The 21057-nt window shown below is 36.7% G+C and overlaps 1 protein-coding gene across 1 annotated transcript in view; it reads right to left on the reverse strand.

Annotated features, from left to right (window-relative positions):
- The window catches only part of LOC121326658 (probable E3 ubiquitin-protein ligase HERC3), a 48434-nt gene that overhangs the window by 26154 nt on the left and 1223 nt on the right, over window positions 1–21057 (reverse strand). The window contains 23 exon segments of the mRNA XM_041270003.1: window positions 1921–2130; window positions 2428–2527; window positions 2739–2922; window positions 4410–4468; window positions 4618–4681; window positions 5077–5243; window positions 5425–5568; window positions 8349–8468; window positions 8560–8652; window positions 9132–9188; window positions 9532–9606; window positions 11796–11953; window positions 12476–12668; window positions 12783–12888; window positions 13084–13143; window positions 13813–13937; window positions 14350–14426; window positions 15167–15294; window positions 16218–16348; window positions 16478–16569; window positions 19540–19746; window positions 20139–20215; window positions 20369–20498. Of these exon segments, the coding sequence (XP_041125937.1) occupies window positions 1921–2130; window positions 2428–2527; window positions 2739–2922; window positions 4410–4468; window positions 4618–4681; window positions 5077–5243; window positions 5425–5568; window positions 8349–8468; window positions 8560–8652; window positions 9132–9188; window positions 9532–9606; window positions 11796–11953; window positions 12476–12668; window positions 12783–12888; window positions 13084–13143; window positions 13813–13937; window positions 14350–14426; window positions 15167–15294; window positions 16218–16348; window positions 16478–16569; window positions 19540–19746; window positions 20139–20215; window positions 20369–20498 (2757 nt within the window).

Genomic DNA, 21057 nt, shown 5'->3' on the forward strand with positions numbered 1-21057 from the left:
CTCCACTATAGAGGACCATATGGCTTCTTTGATAGCATACCTAATGCTGGCTGAGGCTTTTCCAAATAATTAAATTTCATGTTGAGTGACCACAGCTGTAAGGACTCTCAGCTCCTCAGAAAAGTTTTATTTTACTTTATCGTCCGTGCACCAAGAACTTTGCTGCCCTTCCTCTGACATTTTCGGTTTATTTTGATTTTCGTGCTCCACAAATCTCATACAGCACATACTGCTCTCTGTACTCCTAACTCACCTCACCTCTGGGCTGTAAGTGCAGCCACTAAATATCCTGATGCACAGGTGTTGTTCATTGTGACCCTTGTTATCATGATTGCAACTCCTTATTTGTGCTTGTTGAGTAATTGCATTGCTCTTAAGCTTACATAGGCCGCAGTGCAAAATAATTGCCTGGCTGCTAAGCAATTTGGATTTTGCAGCTGCAATTGTTTGCACTCCACCTATCCTTGCATCAGCCCCTATGTATCTATTTTATAATGCATATGTTTTTTCAAAGGTTTGGCAGGGCAACTTCTTGAACTTCAGAGTTCACACAAACAGTTTTAAATTTAGATTTTAGCTGTTTAAATACATTAGGATTTTGCCAAGCAATTCTTAAATCACATACCCACGTAAAGTCAGAAATTAAAGTATAGACCAGGTAAGTTCCTTGAAAAATGGACAGTATGTTTGCTGTCCATATTTTTGTTTTCTCCTTGTTGCTGGTATAATGGCAGACACCAACCCCAGCTGTTTACTCTTGGCCCTTTTTGAGTGCTGTATATTACATTATGAACTGTGACCCCCCCCCCACCCTGTACAATGTGTGCACATTTCAAATGTTTTGTACAATACTGTACCATTATATTCATCCCACCAATGCAACAATAATTGTTTCATGAATTAGATTTTATTATGAAAAATAGAGAGAGTAAAAACAAATTCTCAGTAGCAGCTAAATGGAGATACAGACAGAAGATTTTCAGAACCGTTTGCTCTATACTGTCTTATGCTGTAACCTGCTACTAAAATAATGACAATAACAATTTTTTTTTTTTTAAATACATTACAACTTCAAAATAAATATCCTTTCTATGGACCCAGATGAAAAATATTAATACAAAATAACACAGCAGCAGAGTTGCAGGTCTTATCTCTATATGCAACATGATTTAAAAGCAAATTATTATTATTATTATTATTATTATTATTATTATTATTATTATTATTATTATTACCAAAATATACATTAATATTTAATGTTAAAAAACGAAATACACAGGGTACAGTTTGATCAAAAAATAAATATGAACTTTTTAAAGTAATAGCTTAGTAGTTTTTAAATAATGTTCTTTAAAAAAAAAAAAAAAAAAAAACCTAAATTCACAAAGCCATTTACTTTCATTATCAATTTCTTCTGAATAGAGCAACACTTCATACAAAATTAGAAACAATTTAACACTATTGTACCAGTTTTAACATTTATTTGTATTTTTTTTCCTTTCAGAAAAAAAATACAAAGCAGTCCATTACACAATACAGTATCACAATGTAAAAAAAAAAAAAAAAATTGGAACACAGAATACATTTGCAATAACATATTTACCATCCGTGCAATTTCAACAAGAAAACAATGATTTTATTTGCAGTAGTGCAATTTGAACAGTATAATATAATACAAAACAACATCATTACCGGTAGCTCTGATGAAACTGTTATTCTTAATTCTCACTTTTGGGCCAAGAAAATCATTGGATCGGACCTTTCAAGGCATTTTGACACAACATAGGTTAACTACAGAGTAAGCTCCACGTTCCACTTTCCAGTTTCCATGTAAACTCAAAAAGAACCATCTAAATGTTTTCAATCTAAGTTCTAAATTTAAAATAGCAGCAATGACCAAAACCATTGCTAAGCTTTAATATTCTCCAAATCCTTCATAGAAAGTGATCGCATGCAATAACTGTTTTTTCAAGATGTCCACACTGTTGTAATTGGGAAGGTACAAGAACCGATAACAGGTGTTTGCAGCGGGATAGTATTTGTCTGGATCCTCTCTTTCTATGTTCACTATGGTGATGCTGAGACTGGCCATTCCTCCTACTGGCACTCTGTCACTTGCTGTCAAAAAGGCTGATAAAAGAAATGTTGAATTCAGTAGGAGATACTTACAAAATGATGTCTTCTTTAGGCAGGTAACTACAGTAATAATGCAAGATTATTAGGAGAATATGGGCTATAAATACAATTTGAAAGTTTATTGTAGCATCCAGTAGACTTCAGTGTGCAACTTTCACCTTTTGTGAAAGGAAAAAAAAACCCCAAAAACTAGCCCTTTGTGATTCTTCTGTGATGATCCAAAGGTCTGATTTCTGTCAGCTTCAAAAAACGAAGTCATGTCAGTTATGGTTGATGCCTGAAATAACTTACCAAGGAAATGCTTCTTCTGCTCCTCCTCAAGTTCATGGAATACCATCCAGAAATTCCTGATGTTCTCATCTGTAGGTTCATATCCTTTGTAGTTTGCATTCTGTGTTCAGAAAATCAAACATATTATGGTCTAGTAATACACAGGGGTGTGTACTGTAAGTTACAGACTGCTAATGCATGTGTTACTGCACTATGTTGTGTTTTTGTTACAAGTGCCATATTAACAGACTTCAGAGCTCCACCACTCATATGACATAATGCTTCAGGTCACTTCTGACCTGGACTAGAATCGAATGCTGCAGGAAGCTCACCTTTTCCAATTCTTCCCACTCATATTTGGTGTTTCCATTGAGTATTGCCATGAGCTCAACAGGCAGGAATATGTTCCACATCTCACTGGGGCATCCTTTTCTAAAACCTTTCATAAAATCGTCAAACTGCTTCTTGACCGATTTGTTGAACACAAAATCCACGTATTCTTCAACATACTGAGTTCTGCAAATAAAATACATGGAGTGTTATCATAATAATAGATATATCATAATTAACTAAATTGTATGTTTATTTTAAAATATGTATGTTATTTTTTGCGTGATACAGTATAACTAAGGCCCTGTGAAAATCACGATTTCATGGGCTGCGTGGAAATCGTGAAATTAGCGCAATACTGCGATTTTTACAATATTCTTAAATAAAAACAATTTCATAATTTGTATTTCATAGAAAAAAAAAACATATTAACGAAACTGTACGTTACAACTCTGCTGTGTGCCTGTGTGAACTATTCACCATGCACAGAGTGCTGTGAAGTGATTATGTCATGTCACTATATGCGATCTAGGTGGGAAATTAAAATACTACACTGTAAACAAGAAAATGGATGTCTCTAAAATGGCTAAAAAGCTGTCTGCAGCAGATCATGTAAAGCAGCATCCAGCAGAAGTTTTACACAGCGATGGAGGTAAGCTCTTCTGTACGTCCTGCAACGTTACTGCAGATCACTACCGAAACTCGGCTGTTGACAGGCATTTAGATTCAAATATTCACCGAAAGAGAAAGGCGGAAATCCAGAGCAGCACTGTGACTGCTTTACTTGCAAAGAAACAAAAAAAGGTGACTTCCATATTCCCAAAGTCCACTTATACAACTTAACCTGACAGAGGCATTTCTTTGCGCAAATATCACTTTTAAAAAATTACGGAAAAAAATTTCAAAAGTTACGGAAATTCTTCAGACAGAGTGTAGTAATTGGTGGAGTGATTCCTTCATCAGCCCAGCTGAGACGTGAATACTTACCTAAAATTGCTGAGTATGTAGGAGATTATACAGGAGATTATGGAATTGGTAAAACAGTCTGGTTACACATTTAATTGTTTTGCAAGACCTAAATGGTGAACATGCACCTGATTTTCTAGAACTGAAAACTGTCCTTGCAAATACACTTTACCTACAGGCTGTTAATTACAACACTGTTTCACAAGCGATTGTAAAGTGCATGAATAACTTTGATGTCAGTGCATTTATCTGTATATTTGCGGTTTAAAAAAAAAAAAAAAAATCTGTACACGTAATTTATACAATATTTCTGTGCACATTCCGCAAAATACAATACTTTACCCGTGACACTGCCGTGAATTTTAAAGACAATTTCCGCGATTTTCACAGGGCTGTAAGTATAACCCAAAAAGCAGAACTTTTTGTTTGTTTGTACGTTTAGCGTCCAAATGTTTTACCCCCACTTTCCCCCCATTTTCAAATTACCATTTATGCTTTCTCACTCCCCACAGCAGCTCTGTTAGACAGTAGATGTCGTCAAGCTACCAGCGCCTGGAGGACAAAGGCCACCTTTGCAGGAGCTTAAGCTTACCAGGCACCTGGCCAGTAGGTGAGGTGAAGCAGGTGACCTGTGTTAACTCTGAAAGATCTTTTTGATTTTCTCATGCCAATCCCACACTCCTGTTTAGACACATTTCAGGTGTTACCTGTTGTATTTGGTGACAAGTATATCTTTCCCATTCGGCACAAGTTCATGTCCTTGAACCTAAAACCACAAAGTCGTATTTGATTAAACACTTGTATTCTGAAAGTACTTTTAGAACTTTTATATATATATATATATATATATATATATATATATATATATATATATATATATATATATATATATATATATAGGGATCACATGCTTACTGTGAAATCCAAATATAAACTTTCTACGGAATCTTCATCTTCATCAAGAATAGATTGAAGGCTCCTTAAAGAGAAAAAGACATTGACATTGTCAACTGATTTTGCATCCAAATAGCATACACCCAGATTTTAACCCCCCCAAATACATCTGCAATTGTCACTGTCAACCATGATACAACTTTCAAAACATTAAAAAATAAATCCATCTTCAAGTGGTTTTAGCAAACAAAATAATCCATTACATCTTGTCTCTATCTAGGTCTCAAATTTGCAAGTTTAAAGGAAACACATGTCTAAACTGCACGTACTACACTAGGTTAAAGTTGCAACGCGACTTGAAAGCAAGGTTTGCAAATAAAGTGTAACTAACTGTACTACCAGAAATCGCATTTTAAAGTGAAAACACATACATTGCTATTTCGAAAACTGCATATTTGAGCCCTGTTTGCATTTACTTACCTTGCTTCTATTGGGGACAACTCCTTCAGGTCTTCCAACGTGGGCTTTTCTTTCAGCAGCTTCTTGAACAAGGCCAAGGGGAAGTGGAAGTCTGCTACACAGTGATTGTACAAGGCCATTCCGCAAAGAACTCCAATCAGAAAGAACATATCACTCTTTCTGTGTTCCTGTAAATATAAAAGTGTTTTTTTTAAATTAGAAAATATACTGCTAAAGCCCACCCAAGCACACACACACTATGATTTTAATGTTAATTGTCATTAATTTGTTGAGCCCCTTAAATCTTGTAATTGCTAATAACATATGTATGTCACCAATAATGTATATTTAATTATATACTGTAAATACCTTCTGACTAAACCACACTAGTCTGGAGTCTTCACAGAGTTTAAATGCTCTAGTTTCCAATGTATACAGCTCCCTCGTGATGACAGAGAAGAACTCCTGCGATAGTCCTCCATGATCAATACCATTTTCATCCACAAATTTGACCTTAAATAAATTTTAAAAAATCAATAATGAGTACAAATGCATCATGCAGCTGACCAGAACTACAATAGAGCTATCCACTGGTCTATTCAAAGCAGAAGGGTGAAAGATTCATGCTTATTGGTCACAGTGGTATTGGCTAGTCAGGCTAGTGAGAATAGTCAAAATCAATACAGAAAGATTCCCACTACAGTATGTCACAGGCCAGACGAAACAGATAAATATATACAATAAATGAACAAATTGTAACTTAACCATTTGTTTGGCTACTGAGTCCGGCTTGCCACTATATATTTTAAATAACTACAGTACATACCTTATTTATGTATTGCATTTATATAGCGCTTTTTATACAAAAGTTTCGCAAAGCACTGTACAGTACAAACCACAATACATTTGTATAGCATGTCACACATACAACTGACACAATCAGACCATTCAAATAGCAGATTTAAATAACAGTATACACATAATAACAATAATACAAAAGCAGCAATTTCAAAGTTACATTGAAGCCCACTAAGATAAGAAAGCCATTTTTCTAAAAGTGCATTTTTAGTCTTGACTTAAAAACTGTAAGCTTCACTGACAAACGAAGGCACAACATTCCATAATTTAGGAGCTCTACGAGAAAAAGCCCTACTTTCCGTGTTGCTTTTGTTGACCCCTAGGAATAACCAGCAGCCCCGCATCCTGTGATCTCGGAGTGCGGTTTGGAAGATACAGGGTCATTATATCCTGCAAATAACTAGGTGCTAATCCATTCAGGGCCTTGTAAGCTAACAGCAACATCTTAAAATCAATTCTATACTGCACAGGGAGAACCATGTAAAGAGGCTAAAACTGGTAATATGTTCACTTTTCCTGGTTTTAGTCAGAATTCTAGTGGAGGTATTCTGAACAAGCTGCAAGCAGGATACCACACATTACAATAATAAATTCTAGATGAAACAAAGGCATGAATTAGTCTCTCGGCATCAGATACACAAATTTGGTCTAAGTTTGGCTATATTTCTCAAATTGTAAAAAGATGCTTTAGTAACTTCCCTAATATGAGTCTCAAATGAGAGATCAGGATCCAATTCATTACCTCAATTCAGATGTACAGTGGCTTGCGAAAGTATTGACCCCCCTTGGCATTTTTCCTATTTTGTTGCCTTACAACCTGGAATTAAAATTTATTTTTGGGGGGTTTGTATCATTTGATTTACACAACATGCCTACCACTTTGAAGATGCAAAATATTTTTTATTGTGAAACAAACAAGAAAAGACAAAAAAAACAGAAAACTTGAGTGTGCGTAAGTATTCACCCCCCCCCAAAGTTAATACTTTGTAGAGCCACCTTTTGCAGCAATTACAGCTGCAAGTCTCTTGGGGTATGTATCTATAAACTTGGCACATCTAGCCACTGGGATTTTTGCCCATTCTTCAAGGCAAAACTGCTCCAGCTCCTTCAAGTTGGATGGGTTCCGCTGGTGTACAGCAATCTGTAAGTCATACCACAGATTCTCAATTGGATTGAGGTCTGGGCTTTGACTAGGCCATTCCAAGACATTTAAATGTTTCCCCTTAAACCGCTTGAGTGTTGCTTTAGCAGTATGCTTAGGGTCATTGTCCTGCTGGAAGGTGAACCTCCATCCCAGTCTCAAATCTCTGGAAGACTGTAACAGGTTTCCCTCAAGAATTTCCCTGTATTTAGCGCCATCCATCATTCCTTCAATTCTGACCAGTTTCCCTGTCCCTGCCGATGAAAAACATCCCCACAACATGATGCTGCCACCACCATGCTTCACTGTGGGGATGGTGTTCTCGGGGTGATGAGAGGTGTTGGGTTTGTGCCAGACATAGCGTTTTCCTTGATGGCCAAAAAGCTCAATTTTAGTCTCATCTGACCAGAGTACCTTCTTCCATATGTTTGGGGAGTCTCCCACATGCCTTTTGGCGAACACCAAACGTGTTTGCTTATTTTTTTCTTTAAGCAATGGCTTTGTTCTGGCCACTCTTCCGTAAAGCCCAGCTCTGTGGAGTGTATGGCTTAAAGTGGTCCTATGGACAGATACTCCAATCTCCGCTGTGGAGCTTTGCAGCTCCTTCAGGGTTATCTTTGGTCTCTTTGTTGCCTCTCTGATTAATGCCCTCCTTGCCTGGTCTGTGAGTTTTGGTGGGCGGCCCTCTCTTGCCAGGTTTGCTGTGGTGCCATATTCTTTCCATTTTTTAATAATGGCTTTAATGGTGCTCCGTGGGATGTTCAAAGTTTCTGATATTTTTTTATAACCCAACCCTGATCTGTACTTCTCCACAACTTTGTCCCTGACCTGTTTGGAGAGCTCCTTGGTCTTCATGGTGCCGCTTGCTTGGTGGTGCCCCTTGCTTAGTGGTGTTGCAGACTCTGGGGCCTTTCAGAACAGGTGTATATATACTGAGATCAAGTGACAGATCATGTGACACTTAGATTGCACACAGGTGGGCTTTATTTAACTAATTATGTGACTTCTGAAGGTAATTGGTTGCACCAGATCTTATTTAGAGGCTTAATAGCAAAGGGGGTGAATACATATGCACGCACCACTTTTCCGTTATTTATTTTTTAGAATTTTTTTAAACAAGTTATTTTTTTCATTTCACTTCACCAATTTGGACTATTTTGTGTATGTCCATTACATGAAATCCAAATAAAAATCAATTTTAATTCCAGGTTGTAAGGCAACAAAATAGGAAAAATGCAAAGGGGGGTCAATACTTTCGCCAGCCACTGTATTTTGAGTTTTATTGTATAATCACCTTTAATGGCCAGCAGTGGTTGCATGAATTGTCTTTTAGGTACTGCAGGGTATCATGTAAGAGATTTCTTCGGTTGACAAGCAGATTATTTGCTCCAAAAGGATGTATCTGGACAGCCATCTGTCAGAAACAAAACGCGAACAGCTGAAAGTAGCACACAACTTTACAAACCTAAATTTAAAAAATATTGTGAACTCAAAAAACAACCTACAAAAAATGTTCTGAAACAATCCATTCGAAGTGTTAAGCGTTTCGCACCAAAATCAAAGATACAAGGGTATATGGTCAATGAATGTAGAAGAGTCTGAAAAAAACAAACAAAAAAAAAAAAACAAGACACATTTGTGTTTAATCTTTTTCAAAAGATGGGCAAGTCAAAGAGAACGTTGAGTGGTTTATTTAACTTGTTATAACCCAGGAAATATTTGAACAAAAATGAAAGAAACCCCATGGCTTAACCCTCCAAAACAGACTGACATGTGACATGACACATATCTTGTCTCATTAGTAACAATTAAAGCCATCATGCCTGAAAGTACCTTTTTGATATTTGTTTATTAATAATATGTACAATTATATATATATACATATATATATATGTTATTAGCAATTACAAGATTTAGTCTTATCAAAATGTAATCAGTGAACCTTTTTCGGGGGTTAACCAATTTCTAAATTGAAATGGAAACGAAAGTCATTCTAGACTGATTTAAGGATTCTGAAAACAGAATGCCCCCATAGATTAAACTTCAAATAGCAACTATAAAATGTTGTTCTACATACCATAAATGATGTTTGTTTTTCAATGAATTTAAAATTAACAGACTGCATTTGTTCAATCTGCAGAGATATAAAAATTATATTAAAAAATTGTGTAAGATAATAACACATAAACACACTAATGATCTTAATATTGCTAATGTAAACAATCTATAATAATAATAATTTGCCCTGTATTTCCCCAGACTTTCACTATAGTTCCACTAATCTTTACTATGCTTTTACCATATCAACTTTTATAAGGGTCTCTGTAGCCCCACTGCCACTTAATAAAAACACATTTTATCAACTTGTGTTAAGTGTTCATAGCTCCCAAACAGGATGTAACAACTAATAAAAGGGGATTTCTGAAGTAGCAATATATTAAATACAAAAGTTAGAAAAAAAAAACAAAACAACTTACTGAGTGAAAATAATGTCCAATCTCAGTTATGTAGAACTTGTTCTCCTGAATCCTGTTAATGGCATTGGAGTTCACCTGCAGACAAATAACATAATAAAGTATAATCTAACCACACCGACTAAAACAGAGTCTCCTCAGACTGTAACTTAGACACAACTATGTCAAGCATTATCATTAAGCAGATGAGAACAGCCACATAGACATGTACGTGCAAAGTGATTTGTGGATCCAAAACCCCCATAATGATGCCATAAATCGTGTTTAGCAGCTGTAAAGTCTGATTGTACGAGTGTTGTGTAATATTCTGCCTCCCCTTGAATTCTGCATCCCCTGACTGATTGCCGCATGCACAGTTTAGTTTTTAGTTGTGATCTGACTTGTGTGCACCTGACTGTTTTGAGCAGGAGGATTGCAAGGTTCATGAGTCATCACCCAACAGTGCACGCTTGTGTGAGTAAGAGTAATTTGCTCATGGCAATCTCTTTTACATTAAAAAAATGATTTGCATTGGTTTAGAAATAGTTTAAATATAAATCATGTGCGTTTTGTTATTTGAAAATAAAGCTAGGCAATGAATTTAACTGAAATATATTTTAAACTGAAGAAGCTGAAGGAGCTTTTCTGTGACCTGTACTGTACAGTATGGGGTGGGACAAAGTCAGGGGGGGGAGGGGGGTGTTGCATGCTTGCCTTTAACAAATGACAGCACTCTGTTTTAGTAAGGAAACAGGTAACACTATCTTTAGGCTTTTACAGTGCTCTGAAATAATGTTTACTTAGGTTTATTTAATTTTTAAACAGGTCCGCGAAATCTTTGAGTCTTTGCTTTGAAATGCACTACCTAGCAAGGGAACCCACAGGAACTGCTGAATTGATCCTGAAATCATGTGAATCACTACAATTTAACACCGGTGGAGTCCACTTAACTTGGTGTGTGATTCTGAAGGTGATTGGTTACACCTGAGCTAATGTAGGATTGCTATCACAGGGGGGTGGACACTTATCCAACCAAGCTATTTCAGTTTTTATTTTTAATTAATTTTTTACAAATTTCTAGAATATTTTTTTCACTTGGAAGTTGTGGGGTATGATGTGTAGATCAATGTATTTTTTTTTTTTTTTTAATGCATTTTAATTCCAGGCTATAAGGCAACAAAAGGTGAAAATTTTGAAAGGGGATGTAGACTTTCTATAGGCACTGTGTCTATATATATATATATATATATATATATATATATATATATATATATATATATATATATATATATAATATGCTTTGGTTTTTCAGATGTTTATGTAACATACTCAATAAGTTAAAAAAAAAAAAAAACTAATTACATCTGACTGTTTCTCCTTTCGTTATACTATTTAGAGTGTTTTGGATACAGCAGTTAGCTTTGGTGCACTTCCTGATGCTGTGACACTTGTGAGGAGAGGCAGGAACATGATCAGAGGAGAAGTGCAAGACGAAGACCCTGCATATTCAATCCCAGGGTCACTTTGTTTGGGGTGCCAGAGGATGGGGTGCTAAAGCGTTATCGTCTCATTTCGCAGGTCATCCTAGACCTAATAACTGAACTGAGGGATGAGCTAGACCCCAGCATCAATCTAGGGACTGTTATCACTGCACATGTGAAGGTGCTGTGATCTCTATACTACTTAGCCTCTGGTTCCTTTCAGACCACAGAATGTCTGGAGGGATTGCCCAATCCACTTTTTCCAGAGTGCTGTCATGTTAAAATGGCAGGCCAATACATATAATTTCCTAAGGATGCTAGCATAACTGATGTTGGTGGAGGCTTTTCCAAACAACTCAGTTTCATGCTGAGTGACCTCAGCCCTAAGGACTCTCCTCAACGTAAGCTCCTTCTCAGAAAACTTCTTTTTTCAGTGCGTCAAGAGGACTTTGCTGCCCATCTTCTGACATATTTTTCTTTGGTTTGTATTTTCGTGCACCACAAATGTCATACAGCAACTACTGCTCTCTGTACTCCTAACTCTGTAAGTGTGGCCCTAAATAAACCAATGCCCTCATTGCGATCCTCATGATCATAATTGCAGATCATTGTTTGTGCGTGTTGAGTAATATGCTGGCAATTAGAATTTTGCACCTGCAATTATTTGTACTGCGCCTGTACTTACATCTACCCCAATGTATCTATCTTGTGTGTGAGCATGTGTGTATGAAGGAGGATAGGGTTAATGCAGGTTGTTAAAAAATAATATTCTTCTCAATAATTATGTATTTTGAACCACTACATTACCTTGTATAGTATTTGCAGGACACATAAAGAATTACAAAGTTTATCCAAGTTCACTGGGGAACCTGTTCTTGCCCTGTGAAGGTACTGGCTGGATACAAGATGGTATTGCGTCACAACCAACTTGAAGAAGGCAAAGGGTAGCTTTGACCACAAGGACTCTAATATAAGAGAGAATTGGAGGAGACATAGCAAGACAGCAGGGTAGAAAAAGCATGGAGCATCTTTGATATGTATCTTTCTGTTCATGTTTCTTCATGCTAACACAAAAATATCAGTAATGTACATCCCTCCACAGCTGTACATTCAAAATTACAGCTATCGGTATGACAAGTTGATGATATTGATGTATATCTACAGTATGTATAGAATAGTATAGAATAAAAATGTCAATGAGAATATTGTTTGGTATTTAAGACCTAGATGTCATTATGTAAGCAAATGAGGTACAAAGTGTCCTCAAATTATAATGTAAGTGTGACATACAGATAGACATATGTACAGACAGAGAAGCACCTCTATAGATCTGTTACTCCCAAATCATTCTGTGATGTTAATACCAAGTTTTACCCTAGTTAAAAGAGCGAGGATAATAATTGTGAAAATATAAAGCCACAAGATAACGTCTTTAAGTCAAACAAACTATTACAAAGAATGCAAAACATTAATATCACAATTCTTACCAAGGATTTCTCTGCTGCTTGGCTGTAGTCTGAGAATGGCTTCAGCTAGAGATGATGCTACCTCGTTGATACTGTGCTCTGTTTTGAGGACTCTAATGAGTTCAGGTATAATCAGGTAAATCCTCATGGCTTCCACTCCAGCTGGAGCCCCAGATAGAGAAGGCAGCAGGTTGTTCAGAACCACAGATTCAACCTGGAAGCACAAAGGAGAAGTTTAGGATCTAAACACAGGTAAAAGAGGCTCTATATTGATGACAGGTGACCATGCATGGATGGAGCATTAGTTTGAAAATAAATAAAAATATACCTGCATTAACACTTTCATATTCCTTGCTAACTTCTCAAAAGCAAGACGCACAAGGGATAAGTCCATGCCCAAGATCTCAGTGGTTGTCTTAAAGTGTTTATCGTTGCTTAAACAAATAAAAAAAAATACCAGTTAACAAGTTGTTAGAGAGACAGTAAAGTTGACAATTTAAGAAGTAGTACTAGTTGAAGATTTTTTAAACAGGGAGGGCAGAGGATTGTATATAATAATTGAATGCATTTAGCTGCATTCCATTAACAACTGCTTCATAAATACTCCATTGCTTCATAGTTTATCTTACCTTTGTTCCAGAAAACTCCCATTAAGACACGATGGAGATGAGAAAACCCTTGTAATTTCTCTAAAAAAACAAAATGTAAATGTTTGTCAGAAACAGTAAGTGGTCCCTGTTACATTAGGGGTTGGCATGGGCCTTGGAATCGCAAGTCCAGGTTTTACAAAGAGTAGCACACATCAGCCAATGCTCCCCTACTCAAACAATTTGTGTTTGTGTGTGTGTGTGTGTGTGTGTGTGTGTGTGTGTGTGTGCTGTGACAAGGCAAAACTATACCTTACCAATTTAGGGCCAACCTTTCCATCTTCCTCATTTCTGAAGCATCTCTGAATACGCATATGAAATGATGAAATACAACTGAAAATAACTAGTATGAACTGCAGTCGATTGGGGAGAGACTGGATCACTTGACATAGGTGGTAGACTGCAGGAACCACTTGTGTGTGTGTTTGAAGTGGATTAGAGATGTTACAGAACTCTAGCTAAGTGAGTGACATAAAGGGAAGAACTTTTAAATTGTGTTTATTATTATGCCTAATTTTGTGCTTGGAAAATAGTTGTAACATTTTATGTGATTCCTTTACTTGATCATATTAGCTGTGCTTTCACAGTAACATTCATATTCCTCACAAAATTATAAAAGCGGTCATAAATAACTGAAAATGACTCTAAACTTTGGGAAACAAAAAGCTACAGAAAAAAGTAATGCGAGGAAAACTGGTTTTATTTACTTACTTCTTTGTATTCTTCCATTGTTTTGACTCACATTCTGAGATCCATTTGTCCAGCAAATTATCATTGATAGTGGAAATCCTTTTACCAGTTTTTAAGGGAAAAATGTTTGCTGAAGGCTCAAGCTCCTAAAAACCAAAAAATATTTAAAGATATAGTTTTAACAGTTGGCAACATCCAAATGTAATTTATATACAAATGGTTTCACTAACATTAATGGGCTTCGAATGCTATCTGCAAGCCCCAGTTTTACTAAATTCAAACTTACTCAATTCTAAAACAAACTTTTGGCTAAAAGTCTTTCTTTTGAAGAATGTGCTTTCTTAGTACTTCTAAATGCATCACTATGGAGTGTTTATAGTTATGGGTGAATTCGCTTTTTTAAATGCTAGACAAATAAATGGCAGAGTCTGTGTACTGCCCTCTGCGTCAAATACATTTTTTGTACATATTTGTAACCGTTTATAAAACAGACAAGAGGTTCCACTCCCTCTAACACTATCAGCAGGCATTGCTATTTGGACGAGATAGTTAGCTTACCTCAATTTGAGAGTATAACACAAATGTCTGGTTACCTCCAGCAACAATTCTGTCAACAGTGAGGTTGTTTCCATCTGCTATACAAAACAGAAACAAGGCAGAAAGCAAAATAATCAAAATATGAATATCTCTAAAAAACACATTACTGTGTATTGGGGTTTAAAATGTGGTGCTGGCAGATATCACTATGTAACACAATTTTTGTTCCTGGGCAGTAAGTGTATAGAAAATGGCTATTATTCCCCACAAACTTTGCTTTTGTGACCAGGACAGTGATATTTCAAAATATCACTATTTCCAATGGGAAAACGGGCAAATGTGTGTCTTTTCGTTCACATAAATTTACGATTATACTGTAAATACAGTATAATCGTAAATCTCGAAAAACTACTCACTTCTAAATCTTTTGTAGTCATTTTTGTATTAATTTAGTATAAATACATGTTAATTTGGATTCATATGTTGTTTTTTTCTGACTTTATGTGAACGAAAAGACACAAATTTGCCCTTTTTCTCATTGGAAATAGTGATATTTATATCACTGTCCTGGTCACAAAAGCAAAGTTTGTGGGGAATAATAGCCATTTTCTATACATTTGAGGTAAAAGCAATTAAGAAATAACACTTGCTACCCAGGAACAAAAAAAAAAAAAAAAGAAAGAAAAAAAATTGTTACACGGTGTATTCAGAGTTGGTCAATGGTGTGGGGTGTTACCACTGTGCCTTCTGTTCTACTTGGAGTTAATTCTGTTAATAAAGAAACACAACAAAGAAAAGAAGCACAAGCTAACTAATTATCTCATCCAAACAGTAATACCTGCTGATAGTGTTAGAGGGACTGGAACCTCTTGATTAATTTTCTGTCCAGTTCCCAGCTGCCCTTGTTGTCCACACCCAAACGAGTAGACCTTTCCTGTAGCGGAAACGTAAGCAACCGTGTGGTGCCTAGAATCCAAAGAAAAAAAACACCATAAATAATAACAGAAATAATCAGTTTTTATATAGTGCCTTTCATAGTGGACCACATTCACAAAGCTCTTTACAAGATGCAAGACTAGGGTGTGTGAACTATGAGTCAGCTGCAGAGTCACTTACAACAAAGTCTCACCCCAAAGACAGAGCACAAGGAGGTTAACTGACTTGCTCAGGCTGAGCTGGGATTTAAATCAGGTACCTGCTGGTTATAAGCCTGTGTCTTTAACCACTGGACCACACTGCCTCCTGTGATGGATGTTTGTCATACAGTAAATTGGTTGTTTGTTTTTTACATTTCCACTTCAATTTCACAACCATAAACGTGATTTGGTATACTGCTTTTTCTTGTTTAAGGCTTTTTTTTTATCTTTAGGAATTCAGAGATTGACACAAAGTGCATCCCTTTGTATGCACAAACCTGTTTTCATCTGTGTTTTATCTACTTTATTTCTTGCAATTTCACTCTTGCAACTCTTTTGTTACCTTCTCTATTGATGGTAATGTAATTCAAAGTGCAAAATACAATTGTTATTTTTAAATGTTAGTCTTCCAAAATTATATTTGGAGGTTTGCTGTGGTCCTTAGTTCAGGACCAAGCTGTACTGCAGGAGGCAGAAAGACTAATGCCACACTTCCATTTGCCCAAAGACAGAACACAAGGAGGTTAAGTGACTTGCTCAGGGTCACACAATGAATTAGTGGCTGAACTAAGATTTGAACCAGGGTCTTGCTAGTTACACGCCCATTTCCTTAACTACTGGACCACACAGCCTCCTTTATAGGCAGTTAAGCACAGACCAAGGACAACCTATGGAAAATAAAACAGAACACATTTCAGGATGATTAGGTCAATCATCATAATCATTCTTGGAAATATTCAACAGTTATGTTACCTTCCACATGCTATCTGAGAAACTTTCTCCCCCCACAGCTCAGCAACTAGTCGAGGTCGGACTTCATTTCTTGTTGAGTTGTGTCCGAGCTGCCCGAAACTCCCTGCTCCAAAAGTGTACACTAACCCATCCTTGGGAAACAAAACATAGCAGAAATAAACAAATAAAAGCAATTACTTTAATAATGAGTCAAATTTGTCATGCTTCAATACCAAGAATGCAGGTACCGTAAGTAAAAATGAATAACGTTTCACACCAACCTTGGTAAGAATGGCTGTATGTTCCTCTCCACAAGAAATAAACACAGTCTTCTTGAGTTGTAACGACTTCACGAGGGTTGGACATAATATGTCTGCTAGTAGAAAGGAAATCATGGAAAACAGTCACTCTGCTATGTGCTATGTATATTACTGTGAAAAAGTATTTGCCCCCTGTCTAATTTTCTGCATTTTTGCATATTGTTGACACTGATTTGATTTCCATTACATGAGAGTATATGTTGAAGTTCATGCAGATTTGAACTCGGCTCTCGCCAAGATAAGCACCAACTAAGACGTAGCTTTGTAGTACTAATGTGATCCATCTGCATCTCCATCCATTTGCGTTGTTTTATTTGTAGATATCCTTCTGTCTGGTGTTGATTGCTGAAGTGTAATGCTGGCTCCAGGGATCAGCTCATTTTGCCTCCCCAGTGCATCAGCACACACAATAGTTGTGATGCTGGCTTCGGGGATCAACCCAGTGCGGTCTCCCCAGCGCATCAGCATGACAACTGTCTGGATTGAGCTAAGTAGGTTACATCTCTGGGTTCTTCAAGTGGGCACCTTCCATCCTCGGTGTTTCGTTGACTAGCCCATGACACCTCAAGAGGGCTCAACAGGGAAATGGCCTTTACACACCTCATCCTCTCCTCCTGCTTTTGCACCTCATTGACTACCAGCTTCCTCCATTGAGCCGGGGTTGCCTTGTGCCATGTAGGAGGAGGTGAACTGAGACCAATACCTCCTTTTCCATGCTGAACTTGCCCCATAATATCTCTGATTCGAAGGGCAGCCTTAGCATCTTCCACAGCTTTCTTTGCCGTCCATTTTCTTCCAGTTTTCAACATGCTGCCTCCCTTACGCAATTGTCACGTGAATCTACTAATGTAATTTCCTGTCTGACTTTGGCGCATTTAAACTCCTCGGTTAGAGCAGAGATTGGTAGCTGCAGTATTCCTTTACCATAAAGTCCCACTCTGCTGAGGCAGCGTGGAACTCCCAACCATTTCCTGACGTATGAACAGTCAGTGGCCACAGCAGTCTTGGCAGTAGACCAAACTGAAAGCACCAGAGTTTCAGTTTGCCTGGTAAAGTGCTGATGTCTATGCTCTTCAACCCTTCCACTGCTTGTTGTCTAACTTCTCCCACACGAACTGTGTCCTTTAGATCCCCGTCGTACCATCTCCCTAGACTTTTCACTGGCTTCTGGGACACTGTTGGTATTGCCTCACCATTAATGTAGAACCTTTTATCTAATGTTATCAGATCTTCAAATTCACAAAATTTTGATACTTATTTCATATAGTTATTAAAGAAAGTTATCTGACCATAGCTGACCCTAATTATCCCTTTAATTGGGTTGAGTTAACTATTGGGTTGAGTTAATAGGGGGGGGGGGGGGGGGGGGGGGGCAATAACTTTTTCACACCTGAAGATTGCATGTTTGATTACCTTGCACACCAAACAAATGAAATAAGCACCAAACTTTGGTGTCATTTTTTTCTCTCATACCTCTATATCAGTGCTTCTCAAACTCGATCCTGGGGACCCCCTGTGGCTGCTGGTTTTCGTTCCAACCAATCTCTCAATTACTTAACTAGACCCTTCATTGAACTGATAATTTGCTTAATTAGACCTTTTTACTTGTTTTCAGCTCTTGAACAGTTGCATATTTCAAGTTAGCTGTAACATTTGATAAGTAGCTTGAACTGCAACTGTTTAAGAGCTAAAAACAAGTAAAAAGTTCTAATAAAGGTATAATTATCAGTTCAATTAAGGGTCTAGTTAAGTAATTGAGAGCTCGGTTGGAGTGAAAACCAGCAGCCACAGGGGGTCCCCAGGACCGAGTTTGAGAAGCCCTGCTCTGTATACTGATACAACCCACAAAAAGATCTGACCAAATTTAATGTTAAAAATGTGCAAAAATGCAGAAAATCAGACAGGGGGCAAATACTTTTTTGTGAACCATGTACATTAGTACAGTACTAATGAAGTCCTGCACATAGTCTTATTAAATTATATATAAATATACCTATTGCTTTCACATATTTATGCACGACCTTATTTAGTGCATGTTGGCTAGACTCCATGACTACCAAGATTTTAACCTTTTAAGGTCTGCCTAATGTTAAATATCCTGCCAGCGACCTGGCCCTTTAAATCTGTTTACTCAGGGACTGTGAGAGTCATTGTAAAGAGATTCAGGTCTTTAACATGAGGTCCTACTTGTGTGTTTCCAGTAGAGGACCATATTAGGAGATAGCTGTGAATGCAAGTGTTTTGCAATGTTGCTGCTCCACTGTAAGACAGACCTACCTCAGTGCAGTAAACAAACATTTTCACACAAAATCTTTACAAAATAAGAGAAATGGTGACATCAAAGGCACAAGGACCTATTTTCTGATAAATATATATATATATATATATATATATATATATATATATATATATATATATATATATATATATATATATATATATGTGTGTGTGTGTGTGTGTGTGTGTGTGTCATGTTTGTGGATCAGATGCACGAGACCAGAGCTGTTTAGGATTGTGTTGCACTGGTCGTCACCGTGCTTGCCCTTCAAGCCACAGTGAACATCTTCTGCTTCATGATCAGGGTCCCTGGGATGAATAATTGAAATGTGTTTTTTTTTTTTTTTTATCTTTTTGTTTTCTTTTGCACATTTTCAATTAAAGTTTTTTTTTTATGGTTGCTTTTGGTCCCTTTTTATAGCCTTAATTCCTTAATTCTACAAACAATAAATAATTTTTTTTTCCTAAAAAGCGTCTCTCTTTTTCTGTGGTTTTTGCTATCTGTATTGAACAGGGTGAGTTTCAGACTATTTTTTTTAATGAAAGCCTAGTGTGTGCACATCCATTTCATGTATGACATATAACTGTAACCTTTATAATTAAAGAGTTATAGGCACAAATATAACAGCAAAAAACTGGTGAAAATAGCTCAGACCCTAATTAAAAACAAGTTACAAAAGTAACGAAGTTCCCTTTCTATTACAAAACAATTTGCTTATATGTCATTGACAATGAAATGCTTTTACCTGTGGTGTTTCCTAGTCCCAGTTGCCCTGCATGGTTCCTCCCCCAGGCATACACAGCCCCTGACAGAGAGACAGCAAAGCTGTGGTCTCCCCCTGCAGCAATCTGAGCCAGCGGGATCCCCGACAGAGACTTCAGAAGCTGGGGGGATGGAACTTTTGCGCCAAACTGACTCGTCTTAATGGTCTTCCAGGAAAACACTTCACCTTCTTTAAACAGAAAAACAAAGCACAGTTCAACGTTTTGTCTGTGAAATTATGCTATCTTAGGCACACATGCCGTTATTTCTCTGTAGCCTTTTGATTTTACCATTATTATACTAACTAAAGTTCTAATTCAAAATGACCAGCCAGGTTTGTAGATTGATAAAATAATGGAAATTAAGTTTGCCTAGACATTATTAATAAAATAGTAATAATGGTGATATAGTATAAATTGTACCATATAAAATGGGCTGTCCATTGCTATTAGTTACACACACACACACACACACACACACACATATATATATATATATATATATATATATATATATATATATATATATATATATATATATATATTACAATTTACATACATACATTTTGGAAGGTTATCTTACCTCTAGATAGAGCCAGTGAATGATAATTTCCACAAGCAATTTGAATGATTTTTCTGTCACTTAAACTTGACAGCAACCTGTGGCAAAATACAAAAGAGTACACTTCATGTGTTTAGGAAACGCAAGTATAAATATATACAAACACAATACTAAAGCTACCTGAGCAAAAATGGCATATCCACTTTTAGTCACTTAAAAAATTGAAAATAATGAAAACCCGTGTAGCTCACCTGGGATGTACCACTTTAAACTGTTCTTGACAATTCCACTCAAAAATCTTTCCTGTTTCAGAAACCAGCACAATATGAGTTGCCCCGCAGTCCACAATGAGGATCTTTTCTTTTCTCAGCAACAAAGGCTCTGCATCAACACAATTTAAGGTGTGACAATTGAATCTTGATTCATTAAATACACTGTGTAACACAATTTTTGTTCCTGGGTAGTAAGTGTTATTTCCTAATTGCTCATGCCTCAAAAGTATAGAAACTGTAAATACAGTATAATCGTAAATCTCGAAAAACTACTCACTTCTAAATCTTTTGTAGTCATCTTTGTATTACTTTAGTATAAATACATGTCAATTTGGGTTCATAAGTTGTTTTTTTCTGATATTATGTGAACGAAAAGACACACATTTGCCCGTTTTCCCATTGGAAATAGTGATATTTTGAAATATCACTGTCCTGGTCACAAAAGCAAAGTTTGTGGGGAATAATAGCCATGTTCTATACTTCTGAGGCATAAGCAATTAGGAAATAACACTTACTACCCAGGAACAAAAAAAAAAAAAAAAAAAATTGTTACACAGTGATATCAGAACTAAACCCCACAGGACACAGCAAACCAAATACACAGAAATTTGTAGGGAAGTTAATGGAAGGAAGGGGAATGAAAATAGCTGTTTTTGTAAATACGGTTG

Source organism: Polyodon spathula, chromosome 2 (assembly GCF_017654505.1).
Source record: "Polyodon spathula isolate WHYD16114869_AA chromosome 2, ASM1765450v1, whole genome shotgun sequence".
Classification (NCBI taxonomy): Eukaryota; Metazoa; Chordata; class Actinopteri; order Acipenseriformes; family Polyodontidae; genus Polyodon; species Polyodon spathula.